At 39.4% G+C, this 21,086-nt stretch overlaps 1 protein-coding gene across 4 annotated transcripts in view; it reads right to left on the bottom strand.

The window, feature by feature from the left end:
• LOC137278050 (RCC1-like G exchanging factor-like protein) overlaps window positions 1-21,086 on the bottom strand; it is a 58,036-nt gene that overhangs the window by 28,573 nt on the left and 8,377 nt on the right. For all 4 annotated transcript variants that reach the window (XM_067810115.1, XM_067810113.1, XM_067810112.1 and 1 more), the window contains exons 2-11: window positions 20,004-20,218; window positions 18,286-18,383; window positions 17,569-17,698; window positions 16,850-16,975; window positions 16,300-16,418; window positions 15,822-15,906; window positions 14,877-14,987; window positions 14,448-14,606; window positions 13,958-14,131; window positions 12,652-12,737 (exon numbers count right to left, since the gene is read on the bottom strand). In XM_067810115.1, the coding sequence (XP_067666216.1) occupies window positions 12,652-12,737; window positions 13,958-14,131; window positions 14,448-14,606; window positions 14,877-14,987; window positions 15,822-15,906; window positions 16,300-16,418; window positions 16,850-16,975; window positions 17,569-17,698; window positions 18,286-18,383; window positions 20,004-20,217 (1,302 nt within the window). In that variant the 5' untranslated portion in view covers window position 20,218. The remainder of the gene's footprint in view (window positions 1-12,651; window positions 12,738-13,957; window positions 14,132-14,447; window positions 14,607-14,876; window positions 14,988-15,821; window positions 15,907-16,299; window positions 16,419-16,849; window positions 16,976-17,568; window positions 17,699-18,285; window positions 18,384-20,003; window positions 20,219-21,086) is intronic.

Raw genomic sequence — 21,086 nt, 5'->3', positions numbered from 1 at the left:
TTTTGGACAGAACTACCAAACAACATTTGGTCAAACCACATATGGGTTTGCTGCTGACCAAACTCATTTTTGCAACGTAATACTGGGGCAAAACATAATTTTGCATTAAACACTTTTCTCTGTGGGGAATCAAGGAATCAAACCTTATGCTTTGGATTCATGAGAAAATGCTTCAACCACTAGGCTACTCCACTGCCCTTTATGATGGAGAGATACACAGAAAAACGACATGAGGGTTTAAAGTCAAAAGAGAAAATCTCTTTCTTTTCCTTCTCTTTTCATGGAATCTCATTTGAATTGTTTTCATTGACATCTAGGGAAGATAACACTAACCTCATTTCCCAGGCTAGGCATGCATTTCTGTGACAAGTGAACCTTAATTTGCATTCCTTGTATTGAGGAAAAACTGCTTGAAAGGATAGATGAAAAACTCATCCCAGAAATTTTACTAAAAACGAGGAGGGTAGAAAGCAGGCCGTTATAAACTGATCCAAACATAGTAGATTCATAAAATTTACCTTTGATTCAGCAGCTCAGATAACTACCTTAGCTTTTAAATCAACCACTTTTAACAATATATATATCCTGCAAGATAGCTTCACCTACAACAATGAATTGATTTTTCATTCAAATTTGCACATGCTTCTATTCCACGAAGCCATTATTGTTCATGGCAGATCAAAGAAATACTTTGTCCCACAGATATATATTTGATAATGTGGGGGCAAAATAATGATCATATTGTAAACCGAAAATATTCTGCGTCAGTTTATATTTTGCGAAATTTATCTTTCCCTTCGCCCCACAAAAAACACTTTGCGAAGTAACGTTAACTCTTTCAATGCCAGTCAACCAGATGCATTTACTTATTATAAAATGATATATCAAATGATATGTATGGTATATATATGTATGATATCTATTTCCTGATATCAGTGACTTTCTGCTCAGAATCTGAAAATACCTCTGTTCTGGAAGCTTCGTACCAATAACATGAAAGGAATCGTATACACCGGTCAATGACACTGATCTCTCAACAAACGAAAATCCGCATATAACACTGATATTGGAGATGCAATATATACACTTTTTGGTTTCTGTTGACAAGGTTACCATTAGCTAATATTTCAGAAAGCTGAAATCCTTTAATACTGCCCAAAATACTACTTTCAGCGACTGTTTACTCATTGTTGTGGCATGCTCCATGTACATCATCTGGAGCCAGTCGTAGGGATAATAGCTTTCGGAATCATTTGGGTACAAACAATTGCATGGGTAAAAGTTCAAAATGTATGTGCGAGTGTCCACATTCACAATTTAGTAAGCTGTGCTCTGATTGGTCAACCTCAAAGGTTACTTGATGTGACCTCCTACTAGGTTTTGTTAGACCCAGTGTAGGCGTGTAACGAATAACACTGGGGCTAAGTTTACTTACACTGGGTTTACAGTATATGACATTTCTACTCATCAACATGCCTAGATCTTCTTGAACATATGCAAAAGCTGGTTACATGTCTATTTTCAATCCCCCAAAACATTTTAAACTCAATTCTAGATTACCCATTTCTACTAAAATATACAGCTGTTTATTATAAGCATTTTTGTTATCTATGTAGTTTACTATGGACTAAATTCAGAAATTAATAAAAACATGAAATTGTTCTGGAATGAATAGCACATTGTACTTATCGTACTTATCAGATTGTGCAGACTACACATTGTTACAAAAACAGTTATTTTCAATAACTATAGCATCTCAAATAAAATCAATCTTTGTTATAAAAGGTCCTTGTTTAGGCGAGAATCCCAAAATGAATGTATTATACATTATCTCCAGCAAGGCTGACATTGTCACCATTTGAGCTCACAGCAGATGCTTTGTTACAGATCACTGTCAATACTTAAGCAATATTATATCCTTTTGTGTCAGAATATGAAATATGCAAGTCTGAAACTAATATCTGCAGAAATCAACAAAGGGTGATTGTACAAAACATTTCTGATGATACAGCAAGAACTGTCTATTGATTTTCCCTGTTGTGCCAGTAACTTATTGTATCCAATTTCAGGACATACATATATATTACACATATACTGAAACTCAGGCTAAATGCAATTTTCATGTTTCTTCCAAATATTCCAGTACTGTTCACCAATTATCTGCCTCAAACGTACTTATTACAGACAGGTTTTTACCACGGAGGTATTGTGTCCAGGATTACATGACCTTTGTCTGTTGATCTATGACAAAGTCAGTCAGTTAAATCATGGTCTGTACATAATCAAGTCTTGGCTAGACAAACTGGTTTGCTTTTTGATTGTTGTTAAAGGTTGCTTCTGGACTGCAGATAACCGAGTCTTCTGCAGATAAGACAGCATCTTATGTGAGCTTATGCCCCACATCATCGAAGAGAGTGACCACCCAGTCCATTTGATTAATTCCAACACTAACCACAGGATGATTGATAAGAATAGTGGCCAATAGCATAATGCCCAGTCTCATGTCAATAGGTCATGCTGACACAAACAGCCAAGGATTGCGAAAAAAAATCCAATGTTCTTTGTAGAGCATATTTAGAGACTGATGCCACATAGCTGGAATATTACTAAGTGTGGCGTAAAACTAAACTCACTCACTCACTACTGACATGCATTAGCACTAAGTGAGTGTGTGAGTAGAGTTTTCTGCTGTTTTTTAGCATTATTCCAGTAAGACCATGGTGGGGGACACCAGAAATGGGCTTCACACATTCTACCCATGTGGAGAATCAAACCTGGGTGTTTGGTGTGATGAGTGAACGCTTTAGCCACTAGGCTACCCCACCACACCAAAGTACTCAAGTACCAATCTTGAATCTACTATGACAAGTATAAAGAACTGCATGCTCATTCTGAAACCCACACAGACACAAGTATTAATTACGAACATACTTGATCTGAATCTTCATTGATCATGTGCTGTGACAAGTGTGTAGTACTGGATACTTGCTCAGAATTTACTATGAATAATATGAAACACTGAGTGCACTATCAGTGTAAACAAAGATAGCGGTTGCCACTGTGAAGGTTTGTTCGCAGTCCGACTCAGATTTGGTGAACTGTTGGGGGTGGATTCATACAGATTCATACAGGTCCGAAAACTCCAAAAAAGCATATGTATGCAAGAATTCCTTCTACCTGCTTCAGAGAACCTGTGCATGGTTTGCGTTGCCAAGTTTAATCGGTTAGATAATTTAAAAAGCGAAAGTGAGCTGTGATTGGTTTGCTCAACTTACCAACATAGACAATTGATTGGATAAAGAAACATGAAAACAGAGCTGTAGATGCATCAGGGTAAGGTGGGGACTTATCGAAAGGTATACCCAGGAGATATCAAGGATGCTTTTAAGTGGCTCAAATTTCACATCCTCTCACATCCACAGGACAACAGAGCAAAGAAGGTTAATGTTAACTACAGGCTTCTATCACTGATGCGTAATACTATCATGACTGTCACCCAAGCATTTCCTTGATGAGGCATTCTGCATATGAGTTTCCAGATGGTTTATTTATTATAAAGGGAGTCTATTCCACTCCTCATTCAGAGCCTCACCAAGTTCAATTCAATATGATTGGCTGTTATATTGACACTTACTTCTGTCATATCCTGGCATGTTTTGGTAGGGTAGTGAAAACTATGGATCTGGTGTTCAACAGACAAACATTCATGCACAGGTTGTACGCTGTAAGCATTTAACCTGTTTTTAAATCTTGGCAGTAACTTTGTATATTTCATGATCCCCTGTTTTTTTGTGAAGACTATACATGCCTCCTTCCACTAGGAACTTATAAACAGAACATTCTGACTGGGGCTTGTCGACATAATCACAAATATACTATGTATAAAACCACCCAAAAATCTACTATTTGGGTCTTTCACTCTTGACTAACAAATCATGAAGAGAACCATCGAAAAAAAGCACACTTGTCACTCAGAATTCAAACAGTGTGACAGTGATGCTAGGAAAAATATACAATTTAAACATTTACTTCATCACAAACTACATATGCTGATGATGCGATGTTAAGGATAATGAACAATCCATGATCATATGAATTACTCTGGCTGATTAGCCCATAAGGAACAGATTAAGATTTGCACTGCCAACCACTCACTTTAAAACCCTCCACCTGATTCTATCAGAATCAGAATAAATGGCTCCTTTCTCAGTTTGAGAATTAAAATCAATGAATTGATTTACTGCAACATTCTCCCCAATCAACCAAGGCACAATGACATCTGCCATGGCTTTCTAAATTATTCCATTTTAATGACTGCAATTTTTCTAAAAATGAATAATATAAATATTTTATTTCATTCAATATTCAAGATTTGAAACTATGCATTCTCAGAGGCCTAAAATAGCTAGTAGTGGGTAAGAAAAAGTTGCTAAGTTGTACACAGATGACATTATGTCATGCCATCAATGACCTTGTGTAATGTATCTTTTTGAAGGTCTAACTGTCACACTGCTGGGTGAAATTCATTTAGAGCATTTACTCCATTTTTTATCCTCTGTTTCATTTTTTTGTTGTCATGGTGACTTGGGTGAGAAGTGTGAATAGATCTTTGCTGCAGGACTGTTTTGACAAACCAAGATGTCTCCAGTATAATTAGTCTCTGCCTACACATTATGGTATTCTCACTAATTTGTGGAGACAACTATGTGAAAGCCATCAGGGACAGTTTCAACCAGCAGGCCAGAACAGCTGGTTACAGTTGGAATAGTGACTTCAGTGATAAAAACATTTACTTTCAGGGTTCTCATAGGTAAACTCTCTGAAAATACCATTTTCATTGAGGCAAATAATTCCTTATCAACTGAAAAGGAAATCCACTGAGATGGCAGTTCCCCCTGATTGTGGTTCAGGGACTGTGACAGTTGAGACAGGATAAAGCAAACACTAACTCCCTGAAAATATAATTTTCATAGAAACAAATGATTTCTTACAAACTGAAAAGGAGCCACCGTGAGATGGCAGTCCTCACTGAATGTGGTTCAACAGCTGTGAGACAGGCTATGGCATACACTGAGTCTTTGAAAATATGTCTTATTGATATAAGCAATAATAACATCATTTTGATAGATAAAAGCAGCTGCATTTAAGCTGAAAATGGGAGATTCAGGATCAAGGGAATGTCTGGACTTGCTTCATGCAGGTATGTAACATACACAAAGGGCTGGATGAAAGGGAAAAATATGACTCAGGGATTGTGTGACAGCATTCTCACGACAGTCAGAGAATTAACTGCGTTTAGCAGAGCTTTGTTCTATATTTCAGTTTTATCATGGAATGTTTGCCTGAAGTTGGAAGAGAACCAGAAATGAACAATTACTGATCACTTCGGTGCAATAAACAAACATGGTGCTCACAAACCAACAATCATAATCAGCTTTGGTGAAAACCATGACCATAGAGGATTCGAAGAAACTTGACCTGGTCAAGGCAAATAACAGGTTCCAAGCCATGATCAGTGGATCAAGACAGAATTATGCTTGTGTTCAAAAGTGTCAGTCAGGTAGTGCAGATGTGAAGTTTGACTATTCAGCATTCGGTTCACTCTATTGACATTTTGTGTACCTTGAGCTGCTTATTAACCTGGGTGTTAGAAGGGTTGTGCTCTTGGTGGAGAACCCAGGCACTCTCATGATCTCCTGATCTGTGCCAAGAGATCAGGAGGTACCAAACCAAGGGCACTTTGAACCTATGGAAATGTAGACTTGCTTTATTTAGAGCCTTAGCACTGCAGCGAGGGCTAGGCTGTAGGGAAAATAATGTTTCAGGGACTGTCAGACAGGCTAAGAACAATGCTGAGATTTGCATATTTAGCATGCTTCACCTGAATCTTACCAATCATCTTGCTGTCAATATCATCACTGCTTTTTTTATAATATCAGCAACACACTGTGTCTCTTTAAATACTCTTGAAATAACACGAGTGGTGACCCAAATGATCAGTCAACATCTATTCACCTAACACTAACAGTCAAATATTCAACTTGTATTTCTCTCTACACGGGGTCATCTAGAATGCATGAAGGTTTCCTAACCACATGGAACACTGGAGTAGGAGACAATGTTTTTATCTGTTTGCTCAGTATTGCACTCTGCAGTAAATAGTTGAGTCAAGACAAGTGGTTGACAGTGTGGGGAACAATCCAAGCTGCTTGGGTAAAATGAAACACTTTTCAAGTCACTGAGTCTCTTCACTTGAGGGGTAGACCTCATAGTTAAAGAGTTTGCCTGTCACACTTTGATTCCCTGCCTGGGTACAACATGTCAAGTCCATTACCGATGTCCCCAACATGACACTGCAAAAATATTGCGAAAAGTGGCGTATATCTCACTCACTCTTGGCTTGATCAATTTGATTGTTATGATCAACATAGGCTTGTAGGAACCTATTCTAACATCAAATCCCCATTGGAGGGAACAAGTGTAACAAACCGGATAATTTAGTGCTTGAATGAACATACATCTGGTGAGTGAAATATTACTTCACACTTGATTTCAGGTATCTTGTCATGACTGATCTGCAGTGGAATATGAGACACGCATTAAAGTACTGATTGATCTCATCTATGATGTTATTCCCAGCATGAAAGAGTGTTGCTGGAGACATACATGACTGCCCCCACATGCAACATGATATAAACATTACATGCTTCTACGTCATGGTAAAGCTGATGTGTTTGGTTTATTGACTGATTTCCCCTTCAAATCACAAAATGTATATGTCTTTATAGTGAAAACTGAAAATCAAAAAGCTTGTGAGTACAATTTGAATGGCTGATGAATACTAAGCCCTATAATTCCCTGTCATCTTTAATGCCTTTATTACTTATCATCATTATAGGGGTGGCATGGTAGCCCAGTGGTTAAAGCGTTTGCTCATGATGCCTAAACCCCAGGTTTGTTTCTTTACATGGCTACAATGTGTGACATCCCTCACTGTGATAAAGCTCACTCAATCAATCATTATGCTGATGTGACTTATTAGAAAAACTTCAACATTTTCATCTAACAGCGCTGCTACCAAAAATATTTTTTAAATTCCATAAAAAAATAGAAAATAGTATGAACAATTTCTAAAACATCATTTTATGCACTGTCTGCTTGATTTTAAGGTATGAACAACACCCTACTCTGTTAGAGCACACAGCTGTATTTGAGTTCAGGAAAAATTAATAGGATTTACCATGATTAATTTGATAAAGTTTAATGTTTAACAGGAAAAACAAGAATGTTCACAAATACATATATTAGGACTGAAATCAAAGGTTTTCTGTGTAAGAACCGACTCAGTTACATGGCTAAATATGGTGATGAGTGAAGCTGAAATCAGTTTGTTTAGACATTGTCATTCGATTACTCCTGTTTTATTTTCTGGATCAATGTGGCTGTATCAAATTAACCTAATTACATACACACAAGATCTGAATTTCACACAAGACTCTATTTTCCCAGACTGAAATTGGAAGTAGAGAGTAGAGCCAAGTCTTCTCTCAAAGATGGTCTAGACACTGTGATTAATGCCCTATGTGAAATTAAGTCACATCCTGTCCTTAATGTTATCTAGAAACTGGATGAACTAGATCCCAGAATACAAGTCTAGCATCTCAGGCAGCATTTGTATCTCAGTATCCTGTGATAATGGCCAGTCTAGACATACGAGGGGTTGATAGCATGAGCATCCATCCAATGATAGGGTACAATGACCATATTCTTTTCAGAAATATTAACACCACTTGCACAGACTAGTCTTTGGACTAGAGGATTGACATTGACAGTATAATCAGAATGCTATGATCACTGTTTACATGTGTCCTACAATGAGACTCAAAAGTCAGTCAGTTTTATTCCTCCTAAGAAGACAACTTCCGCAAACATGATGATGCTACAATTCCCAAAAATAAAAAGTGAAAAATACCACATCTGAAAATTACTCCTGAATTTGAAACGTGCCAAGGAGAGTGAGTGGACAAGTGGACAGATGGCTGAGTGAGTGAGTGAGTGAGTGAGTGAGTCAGAGTGAAAGAGCGAGTGGGTGGCTGGCTGAGTGAGTGAGCGAGTGAGTGAGTCAGAATAAAAGAGGGAGAGTGGGTGGGTGGTTGAGTGTCTGAGAGTGAGTGAGTGAGTGGGAGTGAGTGGGAGTGGGTGGGTGAGTGAAAATGAGTAAACGAGCAAGTGGGTGGGTGGCTGGGTGGGTGGCTGAGTAGGTGAGTGAGTGAGTGAGTGAGTGAGTGAGTGAGTGAGTGAGTGAGTGAGGACTAGTGGAAGGACTTCCTGAAGAGATGCAGGTCTCAGACATTTACGATTGTGGTGAAACCCGCGAACACGCTCACACCATTGAAAAACATAATTACGGTGAAACAGGTATCCCTAGGTTTCTGTGCACCAAGTGAATTCATCACTGTTGAATGAATTGTGGTGCCACAGGTGACTGGGTCATTTGGCCTCTCCAACATATATAGGTCATAATGAATTAATTATCAGAGCCTCACTCTTGCCAACCAACTAATCATCCTTCTTTACCTCATCCTATTGTTTCCAAGGATGTACAGAAAATTGTTCTGCGTCTTACCATTATTGACTTGAAGACTTATACATCACTGACATAGCCCGGACAAGCACATACATTACACGAATTACAGTCATAATTTAAAACTATTGATTCCTTAAACAGTCAAATAAATCTCGTATACCATTTCTTAAAAGAGTTTGATGAACTCTTATAATTGGTTTAGAAAATACAAATACCAAGACAAGAAACCGTATGACTGGTGCCACTAATGTAATGAACACTGAAGAAATGACACATTCAGACTCTTTGGCCCTAAAAATGTGAAAAGTCTTTTTTCATTCAAATTATATTTCTCGCATAAATGTCAAATCCAAAAAAACTCCAAAATGATGTACATCTTCCAAATCAAGCAATAACAAAAACTTGTCCAAAGATTTGTTAATCCGAAATTTGATTTAATTGCACAGTGCTAGCAATTACGGTACACAAGGCTCTCCTTAAAAGTGACACCCAAGCAGATTATTGATACAGTTTAATCAGTGTGTTTTTTCTAATTCATGAAGCCAGACTGCCATATCTGTCCCTGGATGAATCTGTGTATGATGGGCAGGAAACCTAAACCCCCACATGTAAACACCTTCACAACTGTGTCAGTTGGTCTGCCAAAATATTCTGCAGATGTGCTTGCCAATCTATCAACACGTCCACCAAAATCAGGAGGTCAGTCACTGAGTTTTGACACTTTTCCAGGCTATCAGACAAAATCACACCAGACAGTGTATACAGTATGCTCACAGAGCACATCTGTTTATAATACTGGCAAAACATGTTTAATTTCTAAGCACATTAATCATTGAAAGTCAATTAAAAAAACTTAAGAAATTTTTTGTTAAAAAATCTTCAATTACATACCAATGTGATTATTACTACCCTTTACCGAAAGGTTTTCAAAGTATTCAACAAAGATTTTGTTTTTGAAAAATTAGAGGTGATCATAGAGCAAATTTGAGTGAGTGAGCTGGGGGGAAGAATCCCCGTAGTGACTGGTGACTGTCAGAAAGGTCATCTGCTGCTGCAGCGGGATCAATGGAGTTGATGGACCGTCAGTGGGTGGGTGGGTGGGTGGGTGAGTGAGTGAGTGAGTGAGTGAGTGAGTGAGTGAGTGAGTGAGTGAGTGAGTGAGTGAGTGAGTGAGTGAGTGAGTGAGTGAGTGAGTGAGTGAGTGAGTGAGTTTCCTAGTGACTGTCAGAAAGGTCTGGTCATCTGCTGCTGCAGCAGGATCAACAGAGTTGATGGACAGTGAGTGAGTGAGTGAGTGAGAGAGAGTGAGTGAGTAGTGAGAGAGAGGGACTGCTTCAGATTGCAACAATCCCCCAGAATTTCTGCATTAAGGTAAGAGAGTCTGGATGGATAAGTCAGTTAGTAAATAAAACAAATACAAAATATCTTTCTGATATTTTTCATCATGATAAGTGAAATGCTGTCTATTGTGCAACTGACCAATCAGCACTGAAAGTTTTCAAACACTCATGAAAAAAAGTTTTTTACCCACAACCATTCTCTCCTATTGGATAACATTATGAATCAGTTCCATCAGCGCTACTCCTGGTCTGTCAATACACTCTGCCATCAGTCAAGGTAAGTAAATATCTATGATTGATTTACAATAAACATGTCTTCCACAGATGACTAACAATAACCTGGCGACATTTCAAACAGACGAGCACTCCGGTGAATCAATATATCTAATCTAGTTACCAAAGGTTATTTCTAAAAGTAGATCACACCTACATGAACATATATGATACAATAATGTACATCTCGTGTAAAGCACTACACCACAGAGACCAGGGTCTGATACTGAGTTCTGGTCTTAATGTCACATCCAATATTCCACTAGTGTATAAAGAGGGTGATTGTGGGTTTCAGTATACCGCCATGAGCAATATATATACACCTACATTCTACAATGCAACAATGCCTCAGGCAGTAAGCAAAATGGGGGTGATGATTTCATTACCAGTCCTTCTGTAGGATACCTCTTAGTCAGTCATACAGACCCTGAAACAAATATGTCCAAGACAGCCCATGCAAGTCTACGATATGTGGCAAGTATAGATTTCCAATGTCTGAAAATGAAGTCTCTGAGTTCCTTTTCATTACACTTTATGGTTATGTTTTGTGAACTGTATTTTTCTGCAAAATATGTTCATTTCAGAGACTAGAAGTTAGTCTAGTTACCCATCAAGTTTGCCTCTCAGTGAGTGAGTGAATTTAGTTTTAGTCTACACCCTGCAATGCTTCAGCTATATGGCGGCAGTCTGTAAATAATCAAGTTTGGGCCAGACAATAAAGTGATCAATAGCATGGGCAATCTACACAATTGGGATATGATGACGTGTCAGTCAAGTCAATGAGTCTGGCCACCTGATTCTATCAGTCGCCTCTTCTTACAGGCCTGGGTTACTGAACATCAATTCTAACTGAGATCTTCCTAGGTCTGTGCCTCTCAGACCATTACAGTTTTGATTGGGACTGGTATTTTAGGAGATGTATATATACCCTAAAATCTCTTCATTTCAGGATCTCAAAAGGGGATGCTTCTAAGTTTTGAGAGCCAAGAGTGGGCCTATTAACATTAGGTGTCCATTGATTCTCTCAATGAAAAGTAAAGGTTGTTATGAACTTACATAAAGACTTTTGTTTCAGACATGTGGATGCATAAATAGAGAATACTAAACTATGTCCCGTGTAACAGCAAATTTATGAAACTTGTGAATGCTATCGGTATCTAACTCACTTTCGCTCGCATGGGACATAGTTTAGTATTTTATTTATTACTCACCGAACATTAGCAAAATAATACTGAGCTAAGCTATTCTTTCCTAAGAATTCAATGAGTGTGGTGACACTCATCTTTCCGTGAGTCAAGTAAGGTCTAATACTAATGAGACAGAAGTATTAGCATTGTGACGTCATAACCTTAAAAACACTCTGACGTCACATGCAATGTTATTACACAATGTCTAATAACTTTGTAAAATTATTTAACAGTGATATCTTCAACAGATGAGTATTAAGCAGAGTCATACCAACATGCTCTTGTCAAGAAGCTCAGTAACTGGCTATCTGGATTTGATGGCAGTGTGGTGTTAGTCTATATTTTATGACTGCTTCAATCTCTACAAGCTCCGATGCATAATATTTCTGTTATTCAATAAAGTGAGTCATGCTAAAACCCCCAGGAATGGATATTGGTATTTTTATGATTGATATGTTATCAGTGTGTCAATGAATAAATAGAGAATTATTCAAAATTTCAAAATTTGCATACATCCCTAAGTATTTTTGTCCAGTATATATGTCAGTCTTGCTTTACAGTAAAGTGAGCCCTGCTAAAATCAAAGGAATGGATCCATGTCAGTATAGATTTACTGTAAAGAGAGCCCTTCAAAAAGCACAGGAATGGATCCATGTCAGTATGGATTTACTGTAAAGAGAGCCCTGCTAAAATCAAAGGAATGGATCCATGTCAGTATAGATTTACTGTAAAGAGAGCCCTTCAAAAAGCACAGGAATGGATCCATGTCAGTATGGATTTACTGTAAAGAGAGCCCTGCTAAAATCAAAGGAATGGTTCCATGTCAGTATAGATTTACTGTAAAGAGAACCCTGTAAAAAGCACAGGAATGGATCCACGTCAGTAGATTTACTGTTAAGAGAACCCTACAAAAAGCACAGGAATGGATCTATGTCAGTATAGACTTATGTAAAGAAAGCCCTTCAAAAAACACAGGAATGGATCCATGTCTGTATAGATTTACTGAAAAGAGAACCCTGTAAAAAGCACTGGAATGGATCCATGTCAGTATAGATTTACTGTAAAGAGAGCCCTGTATAAAGCACAGGAATGGATCCATGTCAGTGGGTTTAGTCTAAAGTAAGTCTTGCAGAAAACAACAGGACGGTATAGGTTTAGTGTAAAGTGAGTCTTGCTAAAACACAGAAATGAAATGTATTTCATTTTGATTTAACTGAAAAATTAGCCCTTGAGATATATGGTCACAATCACAATATGGACCTACCTTGAGAGGGAAAAACTGGTCTTCTGTCTTGCCAAGCCCGAGACATCCTTCTCTGTTCTTCCCCCATGAATACACATCACCTGTGTCTGGAGACAAGCACAGTGAAATATGTAAGAAGGAACTCAAATTAAAAAATAATTCTTATTTTCATTTTTTTCACAACAATATGGAGGGAATGTTACAGTTTATTGCTCATAAAGTGCATCATATTCTACTGATCGCTGGGTGCATGAGTTTGGTGGTTGTTGCTTACAAGAGGACCACTGATTAGAAGAGTGTCCAGGTCCACCACCAAGTGTCACTCTGATACATCAGGGAAGACGAAAGTAATATACACAAAACAACTCTGACTAATCCATGAAAGATAATCATCTTCAAGTCATGTGCTCAGTGTTCAAAATCTTGTGTCATTATTGCGCTTACCAACACAATACATTCACTCATGTGCAACCATGACAACATTAGGTGAAGACATGTGGCCATGTGGTACCAATAACCAAGAAACAACATGTAACCAAATATTAAGAGTCAGAACACCCATCAAGATAAGACCATCTGACTAAGACCAACATGTTAGAAATCATGAAAACAAATGCTTTGTTTGACAGCCTAAGCTCTCAGTAGAGAGTAAGGGATCTACCTATTGTGATGACAGTCTGCCACAATTGTCACTCAGTGTTTGGATTGTTGCCAAAGAAGGATTGTTCCACTCTTTGGCTAAAGCACTGCTGAGCATCTCTAGAGTTGAGGGGAAAGACTGGGAATGTACGAGGATGTGAAATTTGAGCCACTTAAAAGTATCCTCGATATCTCCTGGGTATACCTTTCGATAAGTCCCCACTATACCCTGGATGCATCTACAGTTCAGCCCGATAACTTTATTACCTCCTTTGGCTGGTTTTTTATCCAATCAGGTGTCTACGCTGGGAAGTTGAGCGAACCAGTCACAACTCACTTTCACTTTTTAAATTATCTAACTGTTTCAACTTGGCAACAGAAACCATGGAGAGGTTCTCTGAAAGAGGTAGAAGCGGTTCTTGCATATAGTTCGGACCAATAAATTCGTTTGCATGATTTCCCCCAAATCTGAGTCTGACTGTGAGCAATCCTGCAGAGTTGCAACTGCTACAGTTGTTGATACGGGCAAGCTGGGTTATAACTGTGAGCTAGGTGATTGGCTACTGTGAGAATGCGGCGCCAGCAAAGGGAGGTAATAAAATTATCAGGCTGACCTGCAGATGCGTCCAGGGTATAGTGGAGACTTATCGGAGGATGATTTAAAGCAGTGTGAAGAACGGGAACTAACCTGTCATAGCTACAAAGTGACCCATTCCACAGACAATATCAACAACTTTAGACTCAGGCTGGAGCTCATGACAGCCAAACAATGTTGGTGGAATCTTCTGAGGCCGATCTGCTGCCTCCAGGACAGGTCCTTTACCAAGGATCCCAAAACCCCACACAAACACCTCTCCCATATCTGCAAAAGAAGAAATTCCCAATTAGTGAGTAAGTGATTGAGGTAACAGATGCGTGTGCATGCACGTGTGTGCAAAGAAGGGAAGGAGGTATGAGTTCCTGATGTCTGCAATAGATGGGTCAGTGGGAATCTGGTCAGAGGGAAGGTATCTCAAAGGGAGAAAATATGCTTGTAAACGGACACTGAAAAAATTTTATATATGTCATACTGCATTTTGTTCATTGTTCATTCATCACATCAAACCAAAAGTGTCAAATGACAGTTGGTTTTCCTCAAGTCCCTGGTGGTACAGATACACAGACACACTGGCACTCACCGTTGAGTATAGCACATGAGGAGCCAGCAGCAGCAGCTTTGATTATTTTCCCACAATCCCTCAAGGGAAGATGTTTAGGCTCAGAAACCTGAGCGTTGTCTGTTACCATGGAGAGCTGATTGTACTCAGAGTTACCCCAACCAAATACATCTCCCTTGTCTGAAGCAAACACAAACCGAATCACAGTTCTGTTAAATTAATCATTCAGTTTTCATCAGCTCAACATAACCTTTGATCCAGGTGTTATTAAATGAAATTTTTGTATAATTCTCAAAAGATGGTGCCACATAGCAGTAGATATGTGTCACGGAAATGCTACTTGGGGAATTTCTTTCCGAAAATTTTAAAACACCCTTTCATACTTTCAATCTGTTTGCAAAACATGAGTTTGTTCAGCAATGAAAAGACAACCTTCAGTTGTTCCCCTACCTGAGACAGCCAGAACACAGTCGGCTGTAGACGCAATGTTCACAATCTTCTCATCCTTGATATCCCCTTCTACCAGGGTCGGCACTGACACATTCTTGTAACTTCCCAGACCTGGAACAGTGACAATATGATCAGCATGACATAGCCGCTGCAGTTGAAAAGTCTGTGCATGATGCCTAGAGTTGAGTCATGGTTCCAGTTTAGTTTGACCACCGAGGTGGAGCTGTGGATAGAGAGTCAACTCAGAGTGGAAAGCTAGCACTTGCATACACTGGCCACGTGATATCAAAGGACATTGAAGGTTAAGGAGTTACTCAGCCTGGAATTTTAGGAGCTAAAGGCAGCGGAGACACAGTATAATGTGTCTGAGTGGGGTGTCCACCTTTAATTGCAGCATGGTATCTCAGCAGGCTGACACTTACATGACAACTATACATAAGGACTAGTCTAGGCAGTAACACACACATACTCATGACTAGGTGGATGTAATCTTGATTTCGAAGTTCAACTTTATTTCACCTCACCTCAAATGCAGCACAGTTCAACAGGCTCTTTGGGCCCTACACTCCAAGCCATGCGCATAGGAAGGACGGATACAGTCCAGTAATTGAATGTTGTTTTACACCACACCTAGCACTATTTTATCTATGTCAACATTTCCCTAGAAAAATTCAAGTCGGGACAATACAAGCCCTTGATTGATTGCATGAATAGTTCCAGTTCCTAAAGAATAAAGACTAAAGCCTATTATCGGAATATAATTTTGATAGAAACAAGTAATTACACTAACACTGAAAAGGAGCCCCAGTCAGATGGGAGACACTGAACCTGAGGGATAATGAAAATTTATTAAGTTTTCAATGGATACATGATCCTCGACTGCAGAGAAAAAGCATGCTGCCAACATTGCTACCAAATGAATCTGCATGCTATTAACTCACTGACCTGTCTGTCCATCAGCACCCAACCCACAGCTGTAAACTTGACCAGTGTCCGTGAGAAACAGGGTGTGGTCCTGTCCGCACACCACCTGGATATCACAACACAGGGATTAGTCTCACTGGGGGATTGTTCATACAGGGAAACCATCAGTCTGTCACAATCAGTCATGCTCAAGGACTTTGTTACCCACTATTCCACACACTGAAGAAAACCAAATGTTTTGGCATTTTAATCTGCGGTGCAGAGTTGTGAATGCGGGTTTGAATCCTATTCACCTTTATTATGTTTTTGGGAATGTCAACATCACACCCATGCTTGTTTGTTTAATCAAAGTGGTCAACCATTAGGAGCACTTTGGATTTCCTCACACATCAAACTGTCATGCCATAATACTGCATAGAATACTCCTCAAAGCAGCAATCCCACACCTAATATCTGCCTAAAAACACTAAACTTGCTGTCTGTCAACATTCCTCCTTACTTTCACAACACTGTCTGGTAGATCATGAATCTTGTTAATGGTTGGGTTCTTGGCGTACACTTCATCCTCGACCACTGACCTGCCACACTGACCAGAGGAGTTGTTGCCCAAACTGAAAACTAGAAACACACAATTTCAAGGTGGGTGAGCATGGCTGTATGTTGCTATTAGCAATATTCCAGCAATATCACAACAGGGGACACCAGAAATAGGCTTCAGACATTGTACCAATGTGGGGAATTGAACCCAGGCTTTTGGTGCGTGTAACCACTGGGCTACCTCACAACCCCGACATTTTCAAGGAGGCCGAACCTATCACTGTAATAGTGTACTAACATTAGTGTTCCTCAATAAAGATATCATGACTATGCATCTATTCTAAGATATTGTTGCCAGTTGAGTCAGGACTTGTGAGGCTGGTAGAATTCCAGGCTGAAGCTCACCCTGAGATTAGCAAACAGTTTAAATATAGTGATACATATATCTTATAGGACTTCATGTGGACAATTCCATTACAAAGTAAATAACGAAGAGGAACAGCATATCATACCTCCCTCCTTGTCTGTGATGACAACAGTGTGGGAACGACCACATGACACATCCTGCACCCTGGTGTCCGGGGACAACAAGGGCAGAGAAATAGGGACAGGTTCTACTATGATGTCGAGGACACGGCCTGAAACAAGAGAAACTGTTGGTGTTGGTGCCAGTCATTGGTATTTCAGCACCAGACCTACATCATGGTGGCCTTGACTCTGAACACGCAAGTAAGAGAATGAATCAATGAGTTTAGCAATATTCCAGCAATGTTATGGTGGGGGCCCCAAGACCTGGGCTTCACACGTTGTACCCATGTGGAGAATTGAACCCATGTCTTTGGCAATACAAGTGAAAGCATTAACCACCAGGCTACCCCACCACCCCAACAATAGTATGCTGGGAACAAATGAGAAAGTGTTGGTTGGACACTGGTTGTTTTATAGGGCGAGTAAACTCCATATAGCAACTTTGAAGATTTCAATACTTTAGGACATACATAATCACAAAACCTTGACCAAAATCATTTGGAAGAAAGTGTTAAACCATTAAAACAAAATGATGAAACTGTCTGCTAAAAGAAAACAAACAGCACCAGGAAAATCCTTGTTAAAATGGGTACACATTTCAACAACTGGTTGGACTCAAGACTTCTTAATCACATTTAACATTTTCTTTCATGAGTTTGATTTCAGTGTTCACCTCAGTGAACATCTTTCAAGGATCACTCACCTGAGCCTGGAGGGTATTCATGGAACCCAAGCTGTGAGTCTGTGTTTATTCCTGTCCCAAACAGCCTGTGTCCCTTTGGGGTCCTGGCTGTAAACATGGTGAAGCCGTAGCCACATGCCACACTCTTCACCTGTACAGGCAGAGGTTCCTTGTCACTTGGGCACAAGGGCAGTTACATAGGCAGGACAACTTGAACCAAATGTTTTGTGCCATATTGTGGTTGAGACATGGTATAACACACTTGGGGAAAGCTGACTTTTGATCTGCTTAAGAGCTAATTCTGAGTCCTCATTCGGTTTGGACTGGTCAAGTTTCCTCAGTGTAAATCTGGTATTGCACTGTTTTTAAAATGTGATGCAGAAAGTATCACAAAATATGATGAAATTATTGTGCAGATACTGGAGCATGGGGCAGGGCAGGGCAGGGCAGGGCAGGGCAGGGCAGGGCAGGGCAGGGCAGGGCAGGGCAGGGCAGGGCAGGGCAGGGCAGGGCAGGGCAGGATGAGGTCTGATCATGAGGGAGTATGGTTGGGTGTGCTGGGTTTTGCATGGCATTACAAGTAAGGGTTTGTTTGGGCTGAGCATGATGGGAAAAGGTTTGTTAGGGTGTGATTGGGAAGGTTAAAGCATGGTTGAACCAGTAAGAGTGGGTAAAGGATGGTCACAGCTGACCTGGATGGGGTATGATTGGGGGGCTCGGAGCAAGAGAGCAAAGTACCTTGATGTTGTGTATATCTGTGAACTTTAATCTGGCAGGTCTTTTCTGTCTTGGTATGGCAGACTGCCTCTTGTCTGGCCTCAAATATGTCTGAATTCCTGAAACATTACACATAAATCATGAAGACACCATAGGCACAAGGCTGATCCTTCCAGAAAAAGGCATACAGTGTGGAAATCTGATCCCCAAAGAAACACCTGGGCAGTGAGAAACATGGACAATGAAGATAGCTTAAACAAGGTGAGGGATTTTTGTCCTCAGAAAACCCAAAGGCATGAGGGAAAACAATAAAATAAATAAACATATTTTACTTTTAACGATTTATTTAGTGAGTAGGGGGCAAATTTCAGTCTAAAAACTCTTTGCAACATATGTCATATTTGGGATTTCACTTTCTTAGTAAAGTACAAATTCTAGTACTTTTTTTTGGTTGAGTCCCATCCGGGATTTGAACCCACACCCTCAGAGTCAGGCACCTAATTGCCAGCACACAAAGTCAGTCGCTTAGCCTGCTCAACCACCGCGTCTTCCACATCCCGGATGGGACTCAACCAAAAAAATGACAATATTCTGAAGGATAATAATATTGTTGCAAAGCTGGAGGCATGCAATGTTTGGAGCTTTGACAATGGAGTTAGGAGCTAGGTAGCACAACACCCAATTGCCCTGTAAAGTTTGAACTATGGTTATGACAAATATGAACTATGACATAACAAGGCTAACAGTGGATGAGTGTTTGTTTGTATTACAGCTGTAATGTTTACATGAAGTGTGTTTGTTGAGTCATGTAAATCAGACCTAATGCCTGATGGAGACAAACAGTATTGTTATGCTGAAGTAACTGTCATATGAATACCTTCTATTTAATGTCAGTGGCAGCTAAATATTGCCCAATAAGTAAAATATAAAGGGCAACACAGTTGACAGCAGAAACTGTAGTTTTGCCCTTCTTATTGTAAAGCTTCAAAGTGTAAGTCTGTATATTATATCGGACATCAAGTGAGTGACACTGATTTTGGTTTCAGACATGTGGCTACATAAGCAGAGTTATGCCAACATGTTCTTGTCAAGAACTCAATATCTGGATATCTGGAGTTATTTGCAACTTGATGGCAGTGTGGTGTTAGTCTAAATTTTATGAGTGCTTCAATCTCTCCAAGCTCCTGACATAACATTCTGTTATTCATAATGAGATCACAGTAATTGGAGTGAGTGAGTGAGTGAGTGAGTGAATGGTACCCATGTAGGGAACTGAATTTGTGTCTTGAGCATTATATGGAACATTGGTTAGGCTAAATAAAAAAGGTGAAGTGTTTCTCAGGCATCCACGTGTTACATTTATTTGTGCCAATTTAAAAAATAATTTTCACTTGGCCGTGTCCTGATCATCCATTTGTCCACTATAAGAATTAGTGTCTGTAAGAACGAATGTAACCGAATCTATTAACACGTGCCAAACCTTCCAAGCTGTATTTCTGAGAGACAAAAAAAAAAAATGTGTTCCTCCCTCATAACTTTTTTCTTATAAAAAATTAAGGAAAAAAAGTCCTACCGCCCTCATCACTTTTGAAACAAATGTGCCCGAGAAACATTTCATTTTGTTTTATGCAGCCTAGTCATATATGTTATGAGCTGATTTCACAACACAGTTCTTATTATTTTCAGCATTAAACTCATGGTGAAACAGTATCATTATCACAGAAACAAGTCCATCCTACCGAGTGCCCCAGTGGTAGCACATCCCCACACATATACACGTTCCGCTTGTTTGGCATTCTCTGCAGCATACTGGACCACCCGATCCTTTCTGTCCTCACGTCTCAGTATTCTCTGTTTCCATGTTCCTTTGCAGCGACAGGATGTCACCACTAGAGCATGCTGGGAGAACAACTCTGGATGATGTGATACAAATTTCTGCACGACACGAGCCATTCTGCACAATATAAATAGAGCATTGATAGTTTCATTCATTCTATCACAGAGACACTATAATCACTGAAGTCCAAGTTTTCAACTCTTGAGAAGCTTTTTACAACTGTAATGTGATGTTTTCCATTGCCTTGCTGAAATGTTCTGCTTTTCTCTGAGCATGTGATTATTATCTATTTTTAAAGGGAGTTGCATGGTTCAGAAGTGGTGGGTATCTCAAAATTAAAGTGAGTGAGTGACATTTTTATGCAATCAGCAATATTCAAGCTGTATGGCAGTGGTAGGTAAATAATCAAGTCTGAACCAAACAAACCAGTGATCAACAGCATGAGCATTGATCTATGCAAGTGCGTAAAAATATAAGAGAACTGCTCTCCGAATATTTGTAGGTTTTTCATGCTCTAAAAATTTCATTCCAGACTCGCAAGAACATGACAATGTATGTTCTTGGTAAAATATCTGGTCATTTATTTTTCTAGGATCTGTAAATGCTCTATAGTATGTTATACTCATCCTCAGCCAGTTCCTCATTTCGTCAGTGACGTCTTCCTAATTGTGATATTCTAGCCTACCAAACCTATGAAAGCATTGTTAATCTATAAACTGGAGACCCAACAAGATTTGCCATGGTTACCAGATTTTCAAGAGACTGACATGAAAGCTCTTACAACTATTTCATTTCAGCTTCCTTGTCTATGAGTATAATGTCCTTCATGTAATAAATACTGTGTAGGGCTCTAAAGTATTGTTGGCACGGTAAGCTGTCATTCTCTGAAGACCATTAACATGCCAGCCCACTGTTGCTCTAGGCTTATATCAACATGAGTGGAAATGTACGGTTTCTGTCTTCAGTATTTCTAAAATTGATGTTG

This window comes from Haliotis asinina, chromosome 3, assembly GCF_037392515.1.
Source record: "Haliotis asinina isolate JCU_RB_2024 chromosome 3, JCU_Hal_asi_v2, whole genome shotgun sequence".
Classification (NCBI taxonomy): Eukaryota; Metazoa; Mollusca; class Gastropoda; order Lepetellida; family Haliotidae; genus Haliotis; species Haliotis asinina.
This window is presented reverse-complemented; position numbering and strand designations above follow the sequence as displayed.